Source organism: Podarcis raffonei, chromosome 7, assembly GCF_027172205.1.
Source record: "Podarcis raffonei isolate rPodRaf1 chromosome 7, rPodRaf1.pri, whole genome shotgun sequence".
Taxonomy (NCBI): Eukaryota; Metazoa; Chordata; class Lepidosauria; order Squamata; family Lacertidae; genus Podarcis; species Podarcis raffonei.
Window position 1 is genome coordinate 48,229,868 of NC_070608.1, and position 20,994 is coordinate 48,250,861.

The 20,994-nt window shown below is 41.7% G+C and overlaps 2 protein-coding genes across 2 annotated transcripts in view; one reads left to right on the forward strand and one right to left on the reverse strand.

Moving 5' to 3' along the window:
* LAMA1 (laminin subunit alpha 1) overlaps positions 1-20,994 on the reverse strand; it is an 89,725-nt gene that overhangs the window by 29,515 nt on the left and 39,216 nt on the right. Inside the window, exons 16-33 of the mRNA XM_053396500.1 lie at positions 20,882-20,992; positions 20,066-20,193; positions 19,298-19,384; positions 14,154-14,365; positions 12,871-12,977; positions 11,478-11,658; positions 10,566-10,702; positions 7,951-8,187; positions 6,909-7,052; positions 6,016-6,195; positions 4,826-5,011; positions 4,002-4,129; positions 3,374-3,494; positions 3,134-3,280; positions 2,306-2,427; positions 1,367-1,453; positions 566-759; positions 5-147 (exon numbers count right to left, since the gene is read on the reverse strand). Coding sequence (XP_053252475.1) covers positions 5-147; positions 566-759; positions 1,367-1,453; positions 2,306-2,427; positions 3,134-3,280; positions 3,374-3,494; positions 4,002-4,129; positions 4,826-5,011; positions 6,016-6,195; positions 6,909-7,052; positions 7,951-8,187; positions 10,566-10,702; positions 11,478-11,658; positions 12,871-12,977; positions 14,154-14,365; positions 19,298-19,384; positions 20,066-20,193; positions 20,882-20,992 — 2,652 coding nt within the window. The remainder of the gene's footprint in view (positions 1-4; positions 148-565; positions 760-1,366; positions 1,454-2,305; positions 2,428-3,133; positions 3,281-3,373; positions 3,495-4,001; positions 4,130-4,825; positions 5,012-6,015; positions 6,196-6,908; positions 7,053-7,950; positions 8,188-10,565; positions 10,703-11,477; positions 11,659-12,870; positions 12,978-14,153; positions 14,366-19,297; positions 19,385-20,065; positions 20,194-20,881; positions 20,993-20,994) is intronic.
* LOC128417599 (craniofacial development protein 2-like) lies at positions 14,920-15,930 on the forward strand. Its single transcript, XM_053396501.1, is given in 1 exon segment — positions 14,920-15,930. A coding segment is annotated over 1 exon segment (999 nt). The 5' UTR covers positions 14,920-14,931.

Below are 20,994 nucleotides of genomic sequence, written 5' to 3' on the forward strand. Positions count from 1 at the left end.
ATACCTTTAAATGCTTTGTGGCATTTTCCAAGTCTGCAAGTATCCCATAGGGCACCAGGACAGGGCCAGTAAGGTTTACCAAAAGCATGGCTTCATCTAGTTTGTCCAAATCATTTAATAACAATCCTGTGCAGTCGTCATCACAAGCTGAAGAAACCATTTCAAAAAAATATTAAGTTTTAGTTGAATACGCAAAACTAGATAGCACCTAACAAGTAAGTTCCACTCATTCCAACAGAGCTTATTTCTGAGCAAGTGTGCTCAGGAATGCAGTCTTATGTAACCATAGTATCTACATGCAGTATCAACAAACACCACCCCATGTCTACAGGAAATCCTTGTTCTTTTCTGGACCACCATATGCATCGACGGAGTGCCTAAGCCCACTTCACGCCCTTCTAGCACCCTGCGCCTTTTCATGACATCTTTATGATGTTTGGGGGCTACTTCCGGGTTTGGTGCTGTGAACGCTTGCGTGATCACTCATCATTCGGATGCACCTAAATTGGAAGTTGCCCATATTATTAACACATCAAAGCAAAAAAGAAAGAAAGGGGACACTTACCAACACATTCATTTTCCACGAGAATGTGCCTTGATTCACACTCATCACACAGCTGCCCTGTTACACCTTGTTTGCAGATGCATTGCCCAGAGATATGATCACAATTATTGTGAACAGAACCGTTTGGGTTGCACTGACACTGCTGACAGTAGCCACCAGGTGCTTTAGGATTGCCATAATAACCTGGAGAACACCTAGAGGGAAACAGAGGTTCATTTATTTATATGGTTTATTTTGTTTCTTCAGTTTTCAACACACACCCTTCATCAACACACAATCCCATGGTGGGTTGCAACCTATAACAATGCAATACAATCTAACAGCAACATGCAATGTTGATGTTAAAACACCATATAAAATGCTTTAAAATATATCGCTATGACTGCAGGAGGGCCCTCGCTCAATGACAGGCCATATTACTATATCAGACTCCAGCAAAAGCTTGGGCAAAGAGATGTGATTTTAGCTGGTGCCCAAAAGCAAGTAACACTGGTACAAACCATCTCTCAAGGGGAGGGGCATCCCACAGTCAGGGCGTCACCACAGAGGAGGTCCTAACTCATATCATTGAGCAATATTATCTCGCCTGGTAACTAGACCGTGAAAATCTTAACACATGGGCAGAGCCATTATCTCAAGTCCCAAGTTGTCTGAGGACTTTATAAGTTACCAGTCATACTTTTAATTTGGTTCGGAGGCACCCAGTGCAGATCCTATAGAACAGGCAATCTACCCAATTTCTGGAACTCAAAGCTGCCAACCCACAGTGGAAGCCTCTTGATGGTTCTGCGTATCCCTCACCTTTCACAGTATTGCCCTTCATATCCAGTGATGCAAGCATTGCAGTAGAAATCGCTCACACCTTTCATAATGCATGTGGAACTAAAGCTTTGAGAAAGAAATAAAAAGAACAAGTTTTAGAAAGAATTCATATATACCCACAAAAAAACCTATTCACACAGGAATGTGTGTTTCTACTGGTTTGTATGCAATGGAGGATGAAAGTAACCATCTTGTGGGGGGCAAGGATTTCTGCTTGTGCAATGGGACTTCCTCCCCGCTCCATCTGTTCTGTGGGTTCCTCCAACCCTCCAAAGAAGATTGGGGGAGGAGAGGGGCACAAGATGCGGAAATCCAAGCTTCCCTTTCTCTGATGGTATAGCTGCTTATTGCTGCATTGAATGCACACCACTGATTGTATGAACCGGCTCTCAGTTGGACATAGGGTGCTTCCAAATGGATGTGTATTTTGGAATCAGCGCTCCCCATGCACACGAGTTTTTGCAGTTCCACAAGACACCGCTGGCATCAGAATATCAGTCCATGTTTTTACCATTATATCCAAACTACCCTTTCTGGTAGAAACCTGGTAAACTAAAAAGGAAAAGAAAAGAAAAAAGAAAAGAAAACCTGCAGCCAAAAATCCATTTATGATATTTCAGCAATCCTTCTGCAGTATCAAGCTTCTGTATGGAAGCACCCATAGACATGATTCACAAAGAATGTTCAGTGGAAAGCTACTGCTCTGGATTAGCCATTTCATCATCTATCACCATTACTTTTCAAGCTACCCACTGTGACCCTGATAATGGAATCTCTTAGCTCAGGGATTTAAAAACGAACCAACAGATAAATGAAAAATTCCTAGAAATACAGCCTCTACCTTGCTACAGTACTACCTGGAAACAGTAAGTATAACAATAGTAATTATTAAAAACATCAAAGTTAATTTTTAGTTACCTCCCTGGGCTCATTCTTGGACATGCACACAGAGAACAATCATTGACAGATCCAATCACCTTGCCGTAATAGCCTGGAGCACAAACACTGCACTGGTCGCCAGCTGTATTATCTCTGCAGTCCTAGCAGGCAAAATCAGGAAGTTTAAGATGAAAGCAGAAAATTCAATGGAGCACATTTAACTTTGGTGGGAAAAGAAAAGAGGCTGAAATCTAGAAAAACAGCAAGGTATAAGGAACAGGAACATTCCATCTCAGGCCCTAATATCCCTGCAAGAGAGGAACAAGTATGCCCCCACTTTGCCAAAGGTATTCCAAAATACAGTCCCAATACCTCCCAAGTCCCTCAAGCCAATTCAAGTCACCCCTACTCGTGACCAGCCCATGTTAATTTTTATAAACTGTAATTAAAGCTTTTTTTTTTTTTTTTGGTTAACGCTGCAATACTGAATTCAGAGGGCCTTACTTTTTCAGTGAAGTTTAATTTATTAAGCACAACCATTACACTGCCAACCCCATCCTCTATTGTTGCAAAAATGGGTGTGTGTGTGAAATTGTTCCTTGTTGTTGTTCTTTACAGACCTTAAGTAAATGCTTAAATGAAATAAAAACATGCCTCTGGTTACGCACCGATTAATCCAAAGCAATGTGCAGCTTCCGTCCAAATGTATACTATCCAAGTGTAAAAAAATACTTCACATTTTCAATTTGGGAACTAAATAGGATTTTCATGAACTTTCCTTCTTTGGAATTTTCTCCCCCCCCCCCCGAGTTGTTAAGTTATTGATACTGTGACAAAAACCAGCCTAGCCCTAGTAAGTCCACATACCAAACACTTTCCTGTTTCTTGGTTGCAAACATCACTGTGGTTGTTGCATCTGCATGGCACGCAAGGTGGGATGAATGAGAGGAAGGCTTTAAGGTTTGCAGACTTGTCCAAATACTGTTTCTCTCTGTAGTATCCTTGTGCACAGTCCTACATTGTAAAAGAGTTGAACATGCTTTTAAATGGCAACTGAACTTTTGCTTGTTCAGAAGATATTTTAAGACGCCCCAGCAAGTAACATACCTGGCATGAGAGGCCTGCATAACCTTCAGGGCATATACATTTCTCGATGAGATGAGCCACTTCCTTAATCAAGGGCATCTCGTCAGCTTTCATAGCAATTTCCATAGAGACATTTGAGATTCTAAGAGATAATTACACAAAACAAAAAACAAAACAAAAAATGATGCAGTGATGTTCATTTAGGAAACAGAACCTGCAATTTGACTGTTTACTAGGGGTGTGCTTCAATCATAAAGTTTGGTTTGCAGCCCAGTTCAGTGCTTTTAAAAACAGCCTGCCTTAGGTATTGCCATTTATATCTTGACTATGCAGGTAATCTCTCAAATATGCACTAATATTCTGAGTCCTACTAATTTAACCCTTAGTTTCCTAAAAAAACATAAAAGACTAGAACCAAAGAGTTTTTCACCAAGTACAAGCAGTTTCCCACATGCACTGGGACACTACCAGTTTTCCACTTCAAGAGGCTGTACTGAAGGCTTGTTCTGTAAGGTACCATGACTTTCAGGGTTTTTTGAGTAAAGTGGCCCTTGAATATCACTCATATCAAGACAACATGCTCTTACTACCTTACTCACATTTTATCAAAGTTAAGAGCCTCTAGGTAGAGTAGTTAGCAGAGATTTACCTGCTTTGTTGTAATCCTTGACCATACGATGCCTTTATCAAGATGTACTCAACATTGCTCAGCACTGACATGAAGTCAGAATGAGAAACAGATTCATCAGACACCGAATTAAAATATTTCCAGGCACTCTAAAGAAAAATAAATAAATTTGCATCACTTGTGAACACCCAATGTTACAATGTTGTTTGATGGTATTAGTTTTGCAATGAAAGAGGAGAGCAACAAGGCACTTCCACAACCAATGAATCTGGTTCCAGGCAGAAGCCAAAACACTTAAGCTCTTAAGTTGTCTTCACGTGCACTCTGATATGGCAGGGGAATGGTTACAGACTGTGCGAGCAACATAAAATTACACTGTAGCCCATCCCTATGTTGCAATATTATGCTATGCCTGAATTTGAAAATCATAGTTTGTTGTTGGTTTATAAACCTTGGCTCATGTCAACCATGGCTCAGTGTTACTTGTGAAACCAGCCTATATCTTCAAATGGTGCACAACCCAGTCTGCAGAGGTATTAAAACAGCCCAAATGCAGTGTGCACCAAGCAAAATCTCTGCATTGCTGCTGTTATCTGTTTTCATCCGTAGTATCTATAATGTTTTCAAACAAAGCCTTGATCTAGGATTAACATGTTTCCACAATATGTGTGGAATTTTAACAGGCATCTAAGACTCCTTCCCAGATCTATATGAAGAGACATTACATCTTGCTTGAGCAAAATGGTCCCAAGACAAATGTTGAAAGAGTTCCAAAGTAGTACAAGAAAAAGACTTTCTCGCAGGCAAAGCCTCTAACTCATCTAATTGAAATGTTTTAAACTCACCTCTGTCATTTCTATTTCTTCATCTTGTCTTACTCCATTCTCTGGAGCAGGAATTTCCACATAGATGACTTGTTTACTGGTGCGACCCCCTTTCATTAAGATTTGTGGTTCAAGGTTTGAGGTTCCAACGCCATCCAAAGCATAAAAAGCTACTGAGTATTTCAATTTTCCACCATATGCCATGAGCTGTTTGGATGATAAATCATTACACTTTTATTTTCTTTGATGATTTTAACTGAAATCTAGATCAGGAGGAGGAAAAAGCTTAATTGAAACTCAGCAGCTCCTCATCCTTAGTCTGATATCGAAGTAGTCCGATATTGGGACTACCTTTATTCGGATGATTTTTCGCATCTTGGAATTTAATGGAAACTTTGCAAGAGCTGAGATTGCAAAATGAAAGCAAAATACTTCACAACACAGATTTTCTGGAAACGAATTTAAATAAAGTTTGGGAATGTTGATATTGCCAGTACACAGGTCCTTGCAAGACCTTGACTGTGTTAACAAAAAAAAGAGCACTGGTTGATCAAAGCCAGAATCTTCTTTTCAGCAGCAGCCAACCACAAGCTCTTCAGCTCTTCTTGAACAGGGCATGAAGTTAATAGTTTTCTTCCACTATGGCTCCCCAATAGCTGGTATTCTGGGGTATATTACCTTATAACACAGAGAGGTTCCATTGGACAATCAATGTAAACATTGGTAAGGATCTCAGTTGTAAATTTGCCTAATTTACTTTAAAAGTCATCTAAAATAGTGGCCAACACCACATTGTGTGGCACTGAATTCCATAAACTACAGTAAGTAAGTGCTATATGAAAAAGTCCTTTCACTATTATTCTGCAAGCAGGCTCAAATCTAGCACAGAATCTAAATATGCTACAGAAAATACTTTTGCTTTAACATGCATTTAGAAATAAGAAGTGAATGAATACTAAAATTATGCACACTGATTTTTTAAAATATATATTTATTTTTGTCTCTCTTCCAAGTTCTTAGAAGGTGGCAGTCCTTCTCATGTCCCCACCCCCAGAATATATAGAAACACAGTCAAATCCAGATTTATTCATAGTTAGAGCAGAACTATTGAAATCAATGGGCCCTAAAGGGGTTACATCAGTCACAACTATTTCAATGGGAGTACTCAAAGAATGTCTAGGTCCGACCCTAAAAATAACTCATATGCTTACCTGATCTCCCTGGAACTGATCCGGCAATTTCCAGTAAAAAGGTTCTGTATTCAAGTGTTGTCGGACTGCTTTGACATCCATTAAGATATCAGGGAACTGGGAAAATACACCTTCACTGGTTCCAGTGAGGTTACTGTGAGAAACCACATACAGAACAGTCTGCTGCAGAGACAGGGTGACCTGAAATGCCAGACTAATAGGTCATACCTCTTTGTAAAATGCACTATATCATTTCTAGCTAAGCAAGATTTCAAATTATCTGTTTTCAAGTAAATAAAGCATACACATTATAACTTTGAAATTTTGAAGGAAATTTTTTTTTTTAAAAAAAATGTGTTATATTCCTGTATTACTATGAAGTAGTTTCATAAAGCTGAATGGCAGTATATGAATGCATCACTGGCTTTCCCATGTATAGTTCGCAGGTCATGTCAAAGCAAGGCAGTGAGGGAGAAGCAGCCACAGCAGAGGAATAAAAGGTAGCGAAGACCTTCTTTGCATGATTATCATGGTGTGGCAGAGCTTTAAGGTTGTACTACGGCCCTAGGATTACTAGAGCTCAATCCAATCCAAACTTCATTGACAGGGAGATGTATACAAATGCTAGTAATATTTTATTTGTTTATTACAAACTTTTGTATCCCACCCGCCAATCAAATTATCTCCAAGACTGTTTACAACAGATACAAATCAACTAACCCATCTGCTGCTATCTGGATGTCCTATAAAGGTGACAATGGCACATGGCCTTAAAGCCTCTTCCCAGCTCTCTGCTGTTCTTGCAGTCACTGGGATCAAATACGAGATCAAGCTGCTTGCAGGTCAAATTATGACAAGACAAGGTTCAAATGCAACCGAAAACCAGGCACAGAGGGTGAAACTGCTTTACTCACTGGAACTCTCACATGGTCTTCTACTTCTGAACACGACTCTGACATCCCAGAGCAAAAGCATGAGATGCATCCCAAAGCATTAGTGGCATGAAGAGCAAACGTCCCAGGTTTGCATTCACTGCAATGCAATCCAATCACATTCTCCTGACAAAGAAATAGATTGTTAACACCAGTAGGGCTTGAACACTGGACTGAACAGTTTCAGCTCATACGTCTCCAGTTATTTATACAACTCATTTTGCCATCTAGAGAACTTCTTATTTAGTATGGAGTGGCTTGTGGCATGACTGGAGTAAAAGTTCTAGCCCACACAGTGTGTCAGGGCAGATAGTTGCTTCTATACTGCTTGCTACTCTTAACTGCTTAATCAACACACAAACCGTGACCATGCTTGGTTTCATCCGAGTCCAAATCCTGCTCTTGACTATAGCCAGTATATCATATCCGTGGACCACATGAACCTCCAGCACCGACACGAGGAGGTTGTGAAAAGCAGCAGTGGTGTTCTCACAGGGGTAGTGATGTGTTCACAAGGACAAGGAAGGGGTGGGGCAAAGTGGCAGCAAGCTCTGAGTTTGCCAGAAGTATTGTCCTGCAGGTGCGTGAGCACTTTAGACACACAACTGAACACCTATGAAAAGCTGACACAGCCAACCCAGAGCTCCTCCAATGCCTTGCGCAATCCTTGCCCTGACAAATTATTCACTGTTTCACCTACTGTATACCATGTACGGCTGAAGCTAATACAGGTTGCCTTATTTCTGTTTCTAAACCATAGTTTTTATTTTGTCCTGAATGCTGCTTGACATCCTAATTCAATGTTCTAACACCCAATTTTGGTCTAAACTCTTTCCTACAAGGTAAATGTTTTGCATGTCCAGTCTGAAGGTTACACATTTGTTTTGCTCCTATATAAACCTAAACCTGGCTTTCCCCCCCCCAGAAAACACTAGTTTATGTCTGTGGAAGTGACTATTATTGTATTACAGGCAAAGAAAAACACACAAAGAAAAATAATAAGCAGGCAAAGATTTCATGCTACCTTGCAGACACATGCACCAGTTTCCTCTTCACAGTTGCAGATTCCTTGATTTTGATCACACATGTCTACTTTGCTGCCCCGCAAGTCACAATCACAAGGAATGCAATCTGGGTAGTCTCTATACCCCAAAGCACAGATAGCGCAGCTGTCTCCTCCGTATCCATTCTTACACTGACATTGAGCAGTCAGCTGGTCACACTGGAGACTGACTGAACCTATATCACTGCAATTGCAGGCCTTAGAAGAAAACAGGACAAGAGATATGTGAATCTTGCAAAGGTAATGAAGTTCAGAAACTATAAACTTTTGACAGACATTAAAACTTGCCAGCAATTTTCTGTAGAGGAAAGTCCAACTTTAGAAATAGAATACTTTACCCAACATTCTCAAAAGATTTATCATCTGACCCCTAAATTACTGTATTTTTCGCCCTATAGGGCGCACCGGCCCATAGGGTGCACCTAGTTTTTTTGGGGGGGAATAAAGGGGGGGAAATTATTTTTCCCCCCAGGCGCTTCCCCCGCCCCAGCCCCCAGAACAGGCTGCTATCCGCAAGCCTAGGGAGCCCGGCGGGAACTCCTGCGGGGCTCCCCAGGCTTGCGGATATCTGCCTGAAGCCCGGGGCGCGCTACTCAGTGCGCCCCAGGCTTTGGGATGCAGGCTGCTATCCGCAAGCTTAGGGAGCCCAGCAGGAACTCCCGCCAGGCTCCCAAGGCTTGCGGATAGCTTCCTGAAGCCTGGAGAGCGAGAGGAGTCGGTGCGCACCGACCCCTCTCGCTCTCCAGGCTTCAGCGAAAGCCTGCATTCGCCCCATAGGAGCCACACACATTTCCCCTTCATTTTTGGAGAGGAGAAAGTGCTATATTTCCCCTAAGTAGATAATTTCGGTTTGCAGGTGACCATTAAACAACTAGAATTGATCCAATACAAGCCATCACCATTACAATACCTTAAAAAAAATAACCCACCTAAACAACAATTACTTGGCCATGAGGCAAGGGAAAGGAGGCAGAAGACTCTCACAACACCCCATATGTGGGACTCCCTAGCTCAGCCAGTTAAATCATCTTCCTCTTTATCAATGTTCCACCAGCATCTTAAGATAAGCTTTAAATAAGCTTTGATTCTATTGCTGTTGAACTGTATTAATTTATATTATTTTTATTAGCTGAACTGTTGCTCTTCTCTTAAAAAAATATCTGGAAATGGTAGTTTAGAAAAGGTTCTGATCATACTTTATGAAAGATCCCTGGTTCTCCTCGCATAATTGCCACTTCCATAGTCCTCTGGACAGAGGAAAGGGTGTTAAATCTTACATCTGTATAGATAATCCCTTGACATGGTATTAATGAGTTCTTTTCACCTAATGAAGAGCTTATTGAAGTCACAGCTCACTGGTTTGCAGTTTGCATACTGCATCTAATTCCTTATTATACCTTCTTTGTCTACCACTTACAATGTGCGTGTCACATTTTCCCCCTATACTTGCAGCTATAAGCTCCTAGCACGACGTCAAATCTGAGCGTTCCCATGTGAAAATATGGAACTAGTCAAATTGTTCTAATAATAATAATAATAATAATAATAAATTTTATTTATATCCCGCCCTCCCCAGCCAAAGCCGGGCTCAGGGCGGCTAACAACAATAAAACAATACAAAAGTACAACACAAACAACACTCTAATTTTATAGAGCCACACAACCTTGTTTTAGCTTCTTCTTCTTCTTCTTCATTTAAAAAAACACATTGTTATGATAAAGGTGATCTCCCTTGGTGGACAAATTCTAGCTTTCTGCTTCATACTGGCTTCTTAGAAATAGACTGCTTAGGCTTCAGGTAATAAATATTTTGAGAATATAGAATATATAGAATCCAAGGATGTATGAGCCAGTTTTTAATTAATGAATTGCTGAATGGTATATATTTCTCCACAACCAGAAAAAGACTCAAACTCAGGGAAATTCCTTGTCCTCTCAAAGACAATGTATCTTTCTAGTAACAATTTAAGTCATCCACCCAATATGGCTCTTATTAGTGAAGATGGATTGATTAAGTGAAAGAAACTGTTATATACTGTGGAATTCTTACAGATGTTTACCTTGATTCATGGTTAAATGACATAAACCTCATTTATTATGATGATTATGTCAATAAAGGGGATATATATTGTTCTACATACATCAAAACATAGGGCAGGAAGAAGAAAAAGTTTCTTTTTACCAGCATTAGCAAAAGCTAATATAGCAGAAGCTGACCTAATTTGTAGTGTTTAAATACCACAAATTCAATGTGCTATTCAATGAGCCAGTGTGGTGTAGTGGTTAAGAGCGGTAGTCTCGTAATCTGGGGAACCGGGTTCGTGTCTCCGCTCCTCCACATGCAGCTGCTGGGTGACCTTGGGCTAGTCACACTTCTTTGAAGTCTCTCAGCCCCACTCACCTCACAGAGTGTTTGTTGTGGGGGAGGAAGGGAAAGGAGAATGTTAGCCGCTTTGAGACTCCTGAAGGGGAGTGAAAGGCGGGATATCAAATCCAAACTCTTCTTCTTCTTCTTCTATCTTGTGAAGTATTTTTTAAAGCTTTGTTTTTTAAAAGTTTCCTAACAAGCACGTTACCTTGCACCCATTCTCTGGATCAAGACCCCAGAAGTTCTCCTCACATAGTTCACATTTTTCTCCTTCAGTATGAGGGGGGCAGATGCATCTTCCAGAATCTCCATCACAAACATCATGCGTATGAGCACAATTGCAAGCTACAGGAAGAAGACAGGGAGCAAGTAACCCATTTTGTCAGTGCTAGTAGAGTAATAGCAGTGCTAGTAGACTAACAGCAGTGCTAGTAGCAGTGCTGTAGCATCAGGTCCATCTCTGCCTTAGGTGGGCTCCACCTGTGAGTTTACTCATAAGGAAGGAAGTAGCTCATAAACGATTCCTATAAAGTCCTTTCCAATGTCTGAATTGGAATGTACACTGGAATCATCCAAGGAACACTGTTGTGTCTTAGGTGTAACCAGTGCTTTTTTTTTTCTTTAAAAAGGGTACTCTCATTTTCCTACTCATATTGAAATACTGCCCCTAAATGAGGCCAAACTTAAGAGTCACAAAATGTTTAGGGGTATGCGTACCCCTGTGTCCCGCCCCAGAAAAAAGTACTGGGTATATCCGTTTAACATCTCATTTGGTTGCTCAAAATTCTTAACAGAATGAGTCAACGGTAAAAGCAAGATTATTACCAACACACCTCCTATAATCCCCACACCAAATGGCAAAAGGGCAAATTGGCACAGGAACCATTTTCATAAGCCCAAATCCTTATTCCAATAGTTGGAATAATTGGATTCCCATTGCAGGCAAAACTTGATGAGAAATGCTTTGATATCAACTCTGCTGACCAGGCTTTACAAATAAATAAATGCTAAAGAGGCTCACAACTGACGTTTCCCATGGTGCAGCACAAAGCATTTTGTTAAAAGAAAATTCGTAAGAGTTTAAGAAACTGCCATGACCAGATTATGGGCTATAATTTACGTGTGCAGCCACCGTCCCGGAATGCATAAAAGCCATGAGCGCAGCGATCACACTTCTCCCCAGCTACTCCTGGCACACAGAGACATTGTCCTTCATCATTACAGTCCTCAGCAGTTGAGCCAGCTTTACTGCAGTTGCAGGGACGGCAGCCAAGTCCGCTACTTAGGCCGTAATATCCAAGCTGTCACAGAGAAAAGAAAAGTGTTTCAGCAATATTTCCTAGTTCCCTGAAACAAAAACAATTCCTCTCTTGTTTTCTTTTTCATCGCTGAATGCGATCCATTCCTGCTCTTTGGCCTGCATAAAAATAGTGCAGTTCTGGTAGGCTGTGTGTTGGAAAACAGCTCCCAGCTCACATTTCCCCCACCACATAGAACTTATGGGTTCTACTGTGCCCATCAGAAGCCTTTGGAGAATATATAGGAAAAGCAAATATTGTTATTTTAGAAAGGCTTTTGAAATACACATCCAGTTTTCTAGATGAAACTCCTTAAATGCAAAAGCTCACAAAAATAAAAATAGGGGCAGGGTGGGGTGGGGCGGCAGTTTTGTTTGTGAAGAATCTATTAGCATATGAATAGATCCCAACATTACTTACCATTGAATAACCATGCAGCACAAGTAAATGAAAAAAAAGTTCAATTTTTTCACTTCTCATCAATGTCAAATACTACAATCCACATCAGTTACATATGTTTTTAGACATTTATTTGGAGCTATTAGCCCAAATCTAAAAATTGCTAAGGTAACCAAGTTCAGCACAGGGTTAAGGCATTATAACTACAGTGGACGCTTGGGTTGCGAACGTGATCCGTGCGGAATGCACATTCGCAACCCGCATCTGCGCATGCGTGGGTTGATTTCGGCGCTTCTGAGCATGCGCGACCACCGAAACCCAGAAGTAACCCGTTCTGGTACTTCCGGGTTTCGGCGGTCCACAACCCAAAAAAACACAACCTGAAGTGGCTGTAACCTGAGGTATGACTGTACTATGATTCAGCCCATGTCTCAAGACAGCATGCAGGTTACCACCACCAGGCTGCTCCACCAACACAAATATTGGAGTATAAATAGAGCATGGTATCTTCTGTCTGTCACTATATATCTGACTGAAAAGAAAAGACCGGATTTTCAGTAACTCTGCACAGGGCCAGGACCAGAACACTAAGGTCATAGTATAATTGACAAAAGAGTAACGGCTGGCAAAGTGAGAGTGGGGGGGGGGTGCACAGCCTTCGCTGGCAAAAGGGAAGGCTTTCCAAGGGTGCTATTGCACCCACAGGCACTGCCTAGGGGGACACCAGTAAAACATGAGTAAATTACCAATACATCAGTAGAGCAAAAGAAGTAAAATCATGTGTGCTAACATCAAGATTTATCATTTCTTTCTTACCAAACACTTATCGCATCGGAGTCCCACCACATTTCCTTTGCATTGGCACAAACCAGTCTTCGGATGGCAGACACTGGAAATGGAGCCATTCACATGGCACCCACACTCTGATGTGTAAAAAGCACAAATAGAAAAGCTGAATATAACCAGCTATTAACAAAATACTTGAATAACTTTTCTTTACGTGAGGTTTAGGATTCTATACCCCACTTTTGCATATTCTTTCCATCAATATTTTAAATTTGTATTTTTGGCGTCTGGACTAAAAATTAAGGCCAAGATCTAAACAGCGCCATGTGTGAAAGGAAAGTACTTCCACTCAGGAAAGAAGGGGTCTCTCCCCCCCCCCCAACTGCAACTCTGTTCTACATCAATTCTGCTCTAGAGGGTCGTCCAACATTTGAGTAGCAGCTTTGTGGGATTCACAAGGAGATGCAGTGAAAAGCAGAGGCGGGAATTGGCCCACAGACTATACAGATATCTATGCATATCTTTGGAAAATAGACTAAATTTTCTAAAAAGAAAGCTGAGCACCAGAATTCAAAATACTCTTTTATGAGCTGTATAAAATGACTGGCCCCAGCTTGAACTACAGAGACAAATCCATTGCCAGCACTGATGTAGCATTTGGAAAACCCTCAAACACTCTTGCCTCATTGTTGTAAATAATGGGATCTACAATAAAAATGGTTTTGACTCCATTCATGTTGAAATACATCTACCTCATTCTCTTCTTGAGATGTCCTTTTACCAATACAAAAGTACTAGACGCAATGCATACAAAGAGATTAGGCAGGAAACTACTCTCATTGCAGGAAACACAAGTTTTTTTTTTTGCATTGGGGTGCCAATGAAATGGCTTGGATCCTAACTAGGCTTCCACTGACAGGAATGTCTCCTGGATGGAGTTCGACACACAGGACTGTTCTGCTAATGGAAAGCAGAGAGACAACTTTCACCAGTTCCTCCAAAAGGCCTGTGTGCCACCCAAAATCTGCTCTGGAGGGTTGGGGAACTAGACAGTAGAGCAGCATGTGAAGCATCAGAGGGAGATGAAAGAATCAGTAAATATTACCCCCACCCTTCTGCAAAAATGATCCTCTGCTGGAACACAGAGGAACACCCGTGAAAAGGAGGAGACACTGTGTTTTATTTATTCTATGCTATTTATTAATCCATTGATTTCCTCAACCCTAATGTGCCTTTTTTTAGGACATTACATAAATCAACTGTCCTATGTATACAAAAATACTTGATCAGTTGATTTAACAGGAATTACTCACCACGGCAGTCTTTGCTGATCACTGCATCCCCGTAATACCCATCAGCACAGCTTTCACAGTGTTGTCCCACAGTATTCCCAATGCACTTCAGACACTCTCCTGTTAGGGAATTGCAGTGGCCGTCTTCCGTGGGATCTACATTGCCATTGCAGTCACAAGGAACACAGGACTGCCCAAGGACCAAAGGATCACCATAGTAGCCATTTGCACATCTGCACAAGGGATTGGAAATTGTGTCAGGTTACAGAAAGCCACATATTAGAAACACATCACAAGCCTGAAGAGCATAGTGTGTTCATGTAAAGATGCAAAACTAGGGTTAGTAGAGAAGTGGCTGCGAAAACAGTACATAACAGGACTGTAAAAATTAACTTCCATCTTTACTGTGCTGCTTGAAAAGATAATTTCACCCTTTGTTATGCTACATGCGCACTGAATTTGATTTCTGGGGCAAAAGTAGAAATGGGGAGGGCAGATGGGCAAAATATTCTCTAAAATTACAAAAAAACCCCACCCACCCCTGCATACTTTAATTCCTCATTTTAAAAACATGAGATTTTATTGAAAGGTTATATATTTACAACTGCATACAAGACTTATCCCCTTCATAGATCACTGCCTTGCCATGGCGAAGGGGCTTGAAGAACTCAGAGAGCTATGAACTACGCCGAGCAGGGCACACAAGATGAAGAGGTCATAGTGGAGAGTTTTGACCAAACGTGATCCACCTGGAGGAGGAACCGGCAAGCCACTCCAGTATCCTTGCCAAGAAAACTCCATGGACAAAGACAACAGGCATATAAAAGTTATGACGCTGGAAGATGAGCCCCTCAGGTCGGAAGGCGTCCAACATGCTACTGGGGAAGAGCGGAGGGCAAGTACAAGTAGATCCAGAGCTGATGAAGCGGCTGGGCCAAAGCCGAAAGGACGCTCAGTTGCGGATATGCCTGGAAGCGAAAGGAAAGTCCAATGCTGTAAAGAAAAATATTGCATAGGAACCTGGAATGTAAGAACCATGAACCTGGGTAAGTTGGAGGTGGTCAAAAATGAGATGGCAAGAATAAATATTGACATCCTGGGCATCAGTGAACTAAAATGGACGGGAATGGGCGAATTCAGTTCAGATGACCATCACATCTACTACTGTGGGCGAGAAACCCGTAAAAGAAATGGAGTGGCCCTCATAGTCAACAAAAGAGTGGCGAAAGCTGTACTGGGATGCAATCTCAAAAATGATAGAATGATCTCGATACAAATCCAAGGCAGACCTTTTAACATCACAGTAATCCAAGTTTATGCACCAACCACTGGTGCTGAAGAAACTGAAATTGACCAATTCTATGAAGACTTACAAGACCTTATAGAAGTGACACCAAAGAAGGATGTTCTTCTCATTATAGGGGATTGGAATGCTAAAGTAGGGAGTCAAGAGATAAAAGGAACAACTGGCAAGTTTGGCCTTGGAGATCAAAACGAAGCAGGGCAAAGGCTAATAGAGTTCTGTCAAGAGAACAAGCTGGTCATCACAAACACGCTTTTCCAACAACACAAGAGATGACTCTACACATGGACATCACCAGGTGGGCAGCATCGAAATCAGATTGATTATATTCTCTGCAGCCAAAGATGGAGAAGCTCTATACAATCAGCAAAAACAAGACCTGGAGCTGACTGTGGCTCAGATCATCAGCTTCTTATAGCAAAATTCAAGCTTAAACTGAAGAAAGTAGGAAAAACCACTGGGCCGGTAAGATACAATCTAAGTCAAATCCCTTAGGAATACACAGTGGAAGTGAGGAACAGGTTTAAGGATTTAGATTTGGTGGACAGAGTGCCTGAAGAACTATGGATGGAGGCTCGTAACATTGTACACGAGGCAGCAACGAAAACCATCCCAATGAAAAGGAAATGCAAGAAAGCAAAGTGGCTGTCCAACGAAGCCTTACAAATAGTGGGGGAGAGAAGGCAAGCAAAATGCGAGGGAGATAGTGAAAGATACAGGAAATTGAATGCAGATTTCCAAAGAATAGCAAGGAGAGACAAGAAGGCCTTCTTAAACGAGCAATGCAAACAAATAGAGGAAAACAACAGAATGGGAAGAACCAGAGATCTGTTCAAGAAAATTGGAGATATGAAACGAACATTTCGTACAAAGATTACCATAATAAAGGACAAAAGTGGTAAGGACCTAACAGAAGCAGAAGACATCAAGAAGAGGTGGCAAGAATACACAGAGGAATTATACCAGAAAGATATGAATGTCTCGTACACCCCAGGTAGTGTGGTTGCTGACCTTGAGCCAGACATCCTGGAAAGTGAAGTCAAATGGGCCTTAGAAAGCACTGCAAATAACAAGGCCAGTGGAAGTGATGGTATTCCAGCTGAACTATTTAAAATTTTAAAAGATGAGGCTGTTAAGGTGCTACACTCAATATGCCAGCAAATTTGGAAAACTCAGCAGTGGCCAGAAGATTGGAGAAGATCAGTCTACATCCCAATCCCAAAGAAGGGCAGTGCCAAAGAATGCTCCAACTACCGCACAATTGCACTCATTTCACACGCTAGCAAGGTTATGCTTAAAATTCTACAAGGAAGGCTCAAGCAGTATGTGGATCGAGAACTCCCAGAAGTGCAAGCTGGATTTAGAAGAGGCAGAGGAACCAGAGACCAAATTGCAAACATGCGCTGGATTATGGAGAAAGCTAGAGAGTTCCAGAAAGACATCTACTTCTCCTTCATTGACTATGCAAAAGCCTTTGACTGTGTCGACCACAGCAAACTATGGCAAGTTCTTAAAGAAATGGGAGTGCCTGATCACCTCATCTGTCTCCTGAGAAATCTCTATGTGGGACAAGAAGCTACAGTTAGAACTGGATATGGAACAACTGATTGGTTCAAAATTGGGAAAGGAGTACGACAAGGCTGTATTTTGTCTCCCTGCTTATTTAATTTATATGCAGAATACATCATGCGAAAGGCTGGGCTGGATGAATCCCAAGCTGGAATTAAGATTGCCGGAAGAAATATCAACAACCTCAGATATGCAGATGACACAACCTTGATGGCAGAAAGTGAGGAGGAATTAAAGAACCTTTTAATGAGGGTGAAAGAGGAGAGCGCAAAATATGGTCTGAAGCTCAACTTCAAAAAAACGAAGATCATGGCCACTGGTCCCATCACCTCCTGGCAAATAGAAGGGGAAGAACTGGAAGCAGTGAGAGATTTTACTTTCTTGGGCTCCATGATCACTGCAGATGGTGCCAGCAGCCACGAAATTAAAAGACGCCTGCTTCTTGGGAGAAGGGCAATGACAGGCCTAGACAGCATCTTGAGAAGTAGAGACATCACCTTGCCAACAAAGGTCCGTATAGTTAAAGCCATGGTTTTCCCAGTAGTGATGTATGGAAGTGAGAGCTGGACCATAAAGAAGGCTGATCGCTGAAGAATTGATGCTTTTGAATTATGGTGCTGGAGAAGACTCTTGAGAGTCCCATGGACTGCAAGAAGATCAAACGCATCCATCTTAAGGAAATCAGCCCTGAGTGCTCACTGGAAGGACAGATCGTGAAGCTGAGGCTCCAGTACTTTGGCCACCTCATGAGAAGAGAAGACTCCCTGGAGAAGACACTGATGCTGGGAAAGATGGAGGGCACAAGGAGAAGGGGGCGACAGAGGATGAGATGGTTGGATAGTGTTTTCGAGGTTACCAGCATGAGTTTGACCAAACTGCGGGAGGTAGTGGAGGACAGAGGTGCCTGGCGTGCTCTGGTTCATGGGGTCACGAAGAGTCGGACACGACTAAACGACTAAACAACAACAACAACACAAGACTTATAGTGAAATGTTAGAATGATGGCAAACTTCCAGACCACAGTCCAAATTAGGTCCACTTGCCCCATATCTGGCATATGACAGCAGAAGAAGGCAGGTAAAGATAGGGCTGCAAAAGGAACAGGAAAGAGCCTTAAAATACACTCCTTACTGTTCCTTGCTCTTCAGCACTTATGGTGAGGTCTGCAGGAAACTGCTCATGCAGTTTGATTTCAAACCATTCAGGCGAAGGGAAATACCCAACATCATGGCAAACCTTTTAAGATTCAGATTCAAGTTCACTTACATGTTTTCCCTATAATTGGGTGCACACTGCATTCAAGGTTAGCTCAGCTTTTTCGAATCACCCCAGCATACTGCTCTGCATCAATCTTTTGCAGATGCCCTCCCCCATGGAGGGCCACAGGCAGTAGTGGCCAGGGAGGTGGGACAGAGCTGCCATTCCAAACCCTGAGATGCTTCTACTTAGAGCGTTGAGGCAGGGCAGGGCGGTAATGAGGTCGGGGCTGTGCTGATGCACTGACAGAGTCAGTCCGATACTCCTGTTAGTGCACCCACACAGCCCCAACTTTTCTGCCGCCTTCTCCTGCCCCAGTCTCAGTAAGTTGCAGCAGCATCAGTGTATAGACCAGAGCTTAGGGTTGCCATACATCTGGAATTTCCCAGACATATCCGGAATACTGCATTCAACAGCAGTGTCCAGGCGATACTTGGCTAAATTTCCAGGAAAATCTGGACATATGGCAGCCCATGACGGCAATGCTCAACAACTTTTCTGTCTGGATTTTTACAGTTTGAAATGTGGCAACCCTACCAGTGCTTTCCAAACTGTGTGTCACGTTAGTGTGTTGGCTGCGGTGTATAGGTATATCACGTGAACGCTCCCTGCGCTCTCCCAGGGCTGGAAACAGATTAGTTTATCCTCCAGTTTGATAGTAAAACTAAATTACTGTGTCACGAAATGATGCATGTCTGAAAAGTGTGTCACCAACATGGAAAGTTTGGGAAACTCTGGTATACACACATGAGCAGATATGGTAACCATCAGTATTATTTCCATCATGAATGGACTAGCCCTTTTGCAACACCATCTCTCTCTTACACACAGACACACGTCAAATCAGCAGGGAGTGGGGTTTCCACCTCTGCCAAAAGCAGCTTTGGGGAACACATTCCTGAAATGAGACTGACATGGGTACGAGTAATGTGTATTTTGAGCAAGAATTCTGAAACAGGAGAGAAGCAAAACTGTTATTTCCAAATATATTTAATTAACAATATTTGCTGTTATTTCCAGGGTTCTAGTTTCATACCTTTCACACTTGGCTCCTGCATAACCCGGAGGACATTTATCACAGATAACGTCACCTCCATTATCCAAGTGACAGGTAGGACTGAAACTAAAAAACAATTATTTGGGGGATTATCAGTTTAAAAGCAATATACATTAAATGCACACTCTGCATATTTATTACATGAATTGTGGTCACTACTGATAATAATGCTGATGATATTGTCATCAACGGTCAGAGAACACCACAATGAGTGTTGTCCGGTGAAAGTACATTGCAGACCATTTCCTCAACAAGAGCTTCTCTGTGAGGCAACATAAACTGCTTTTTTAAATTTCAGAAAGATGAAGCACTGGGGAGAAATATACTTTTAGGGGAAAGCGAATGGACATACACAAACTTTTCAGCATGCTTATATAACAGCTTGCTGGATTGCTACCAGTATCTAGCAGCTGTGCAAGAATCAGCCTGAATTGATTTTGTTCACATAAAGAGCGTTAACACTAAAATATTTTCTAATATTAGCAATGCATGAAAATACCTTTTCAAGAAAAAAAACCCCAAGGGCGACATTTGTATTCAGTAAAGTACTGGAAAATTTCCAGCTCCTTGTCTGAGCCGTCTAGGAGCTATCATTTCTGAAGGGTACCGTGGAATTCTTGTCATGTTTTAACACCTTCCCTTCAGATTGATTTCTCTTCCCAGCCCCCATTCCTTTCTGTTTCTAACTGGCACTGCTTGTCTGATATTGCTGGAGATGTCATGCAATGTTTCCAGTTAGCAGCTTACTTATTTGAAGCAGTTTTCAGTGGGCAGGCGCACGGCTCACAGTCCTCTGGAGTCCCCCTGGATGGCGTCCCATAGAACCCAGGCAAACACTGATCGCAATAACTCCCTGTAGTGTTGTGCTTGCAAGCCTGTGAAACATGCAGAACACCTTTTGATACTTATTCTGAGTGGAATTCTATCCCCAGAGGGGGGATCTCAGCATGAAATGACATGCAGCATTAGGATTCAAAGAACAGAGACAAAGAAAGAAGCAGGCTATTGACAATATGCTTTTTCAAGCCAGCAGCAACAATTCCCTCATTAGCAAATATCTGGTCTCATGGATTTGTTGTGTTACTTTGACTGTGGACTAAATCAGTTTGCTAATATTGAACACTGGAAATTAACAGGTTAATTTAGAAGATTTAAAGTTCTTTTTTTATAAGGAAAGGTTCCCTTTCTGGTGCAGAACTTAACGGAACCAGCACAAAAGTTGAGGAAATGTAATCACATAGTTATGCTCCAATATTTTTCCTACTTGGATCCACAGGATTTTTTCCACTGAGCTGAGAAGGAAAAGCTATGGCTTTCATGACTTTTCATATAAAAGTGTTTTATGTCAGCTCTTGCCTAAGCCAGATAATTTAATTTCTTTAACATGCACACACACAAAAAAACTTTTAAAAGTTACAGAAGCTGGTTGGGAAGATGCGCTTCAATGCTTCTTTGGGGTATATTACAAAACTGCCTTGCACTGAAAAAATTATATGAATTGGTGTGTTTTTTAATGTGATCTTTTCAGAAATGAAAATGAAAGCACACTGCAAGGTAACTTACAACACAAACACCATGAATGTCACATTCCGTTGCATGATCATGGCAATCACATGGCTGGCAAATCCCTCCAAAAAGTATGCCACCTACTCGGTAGTAGCCAGGAAGGCAGGACT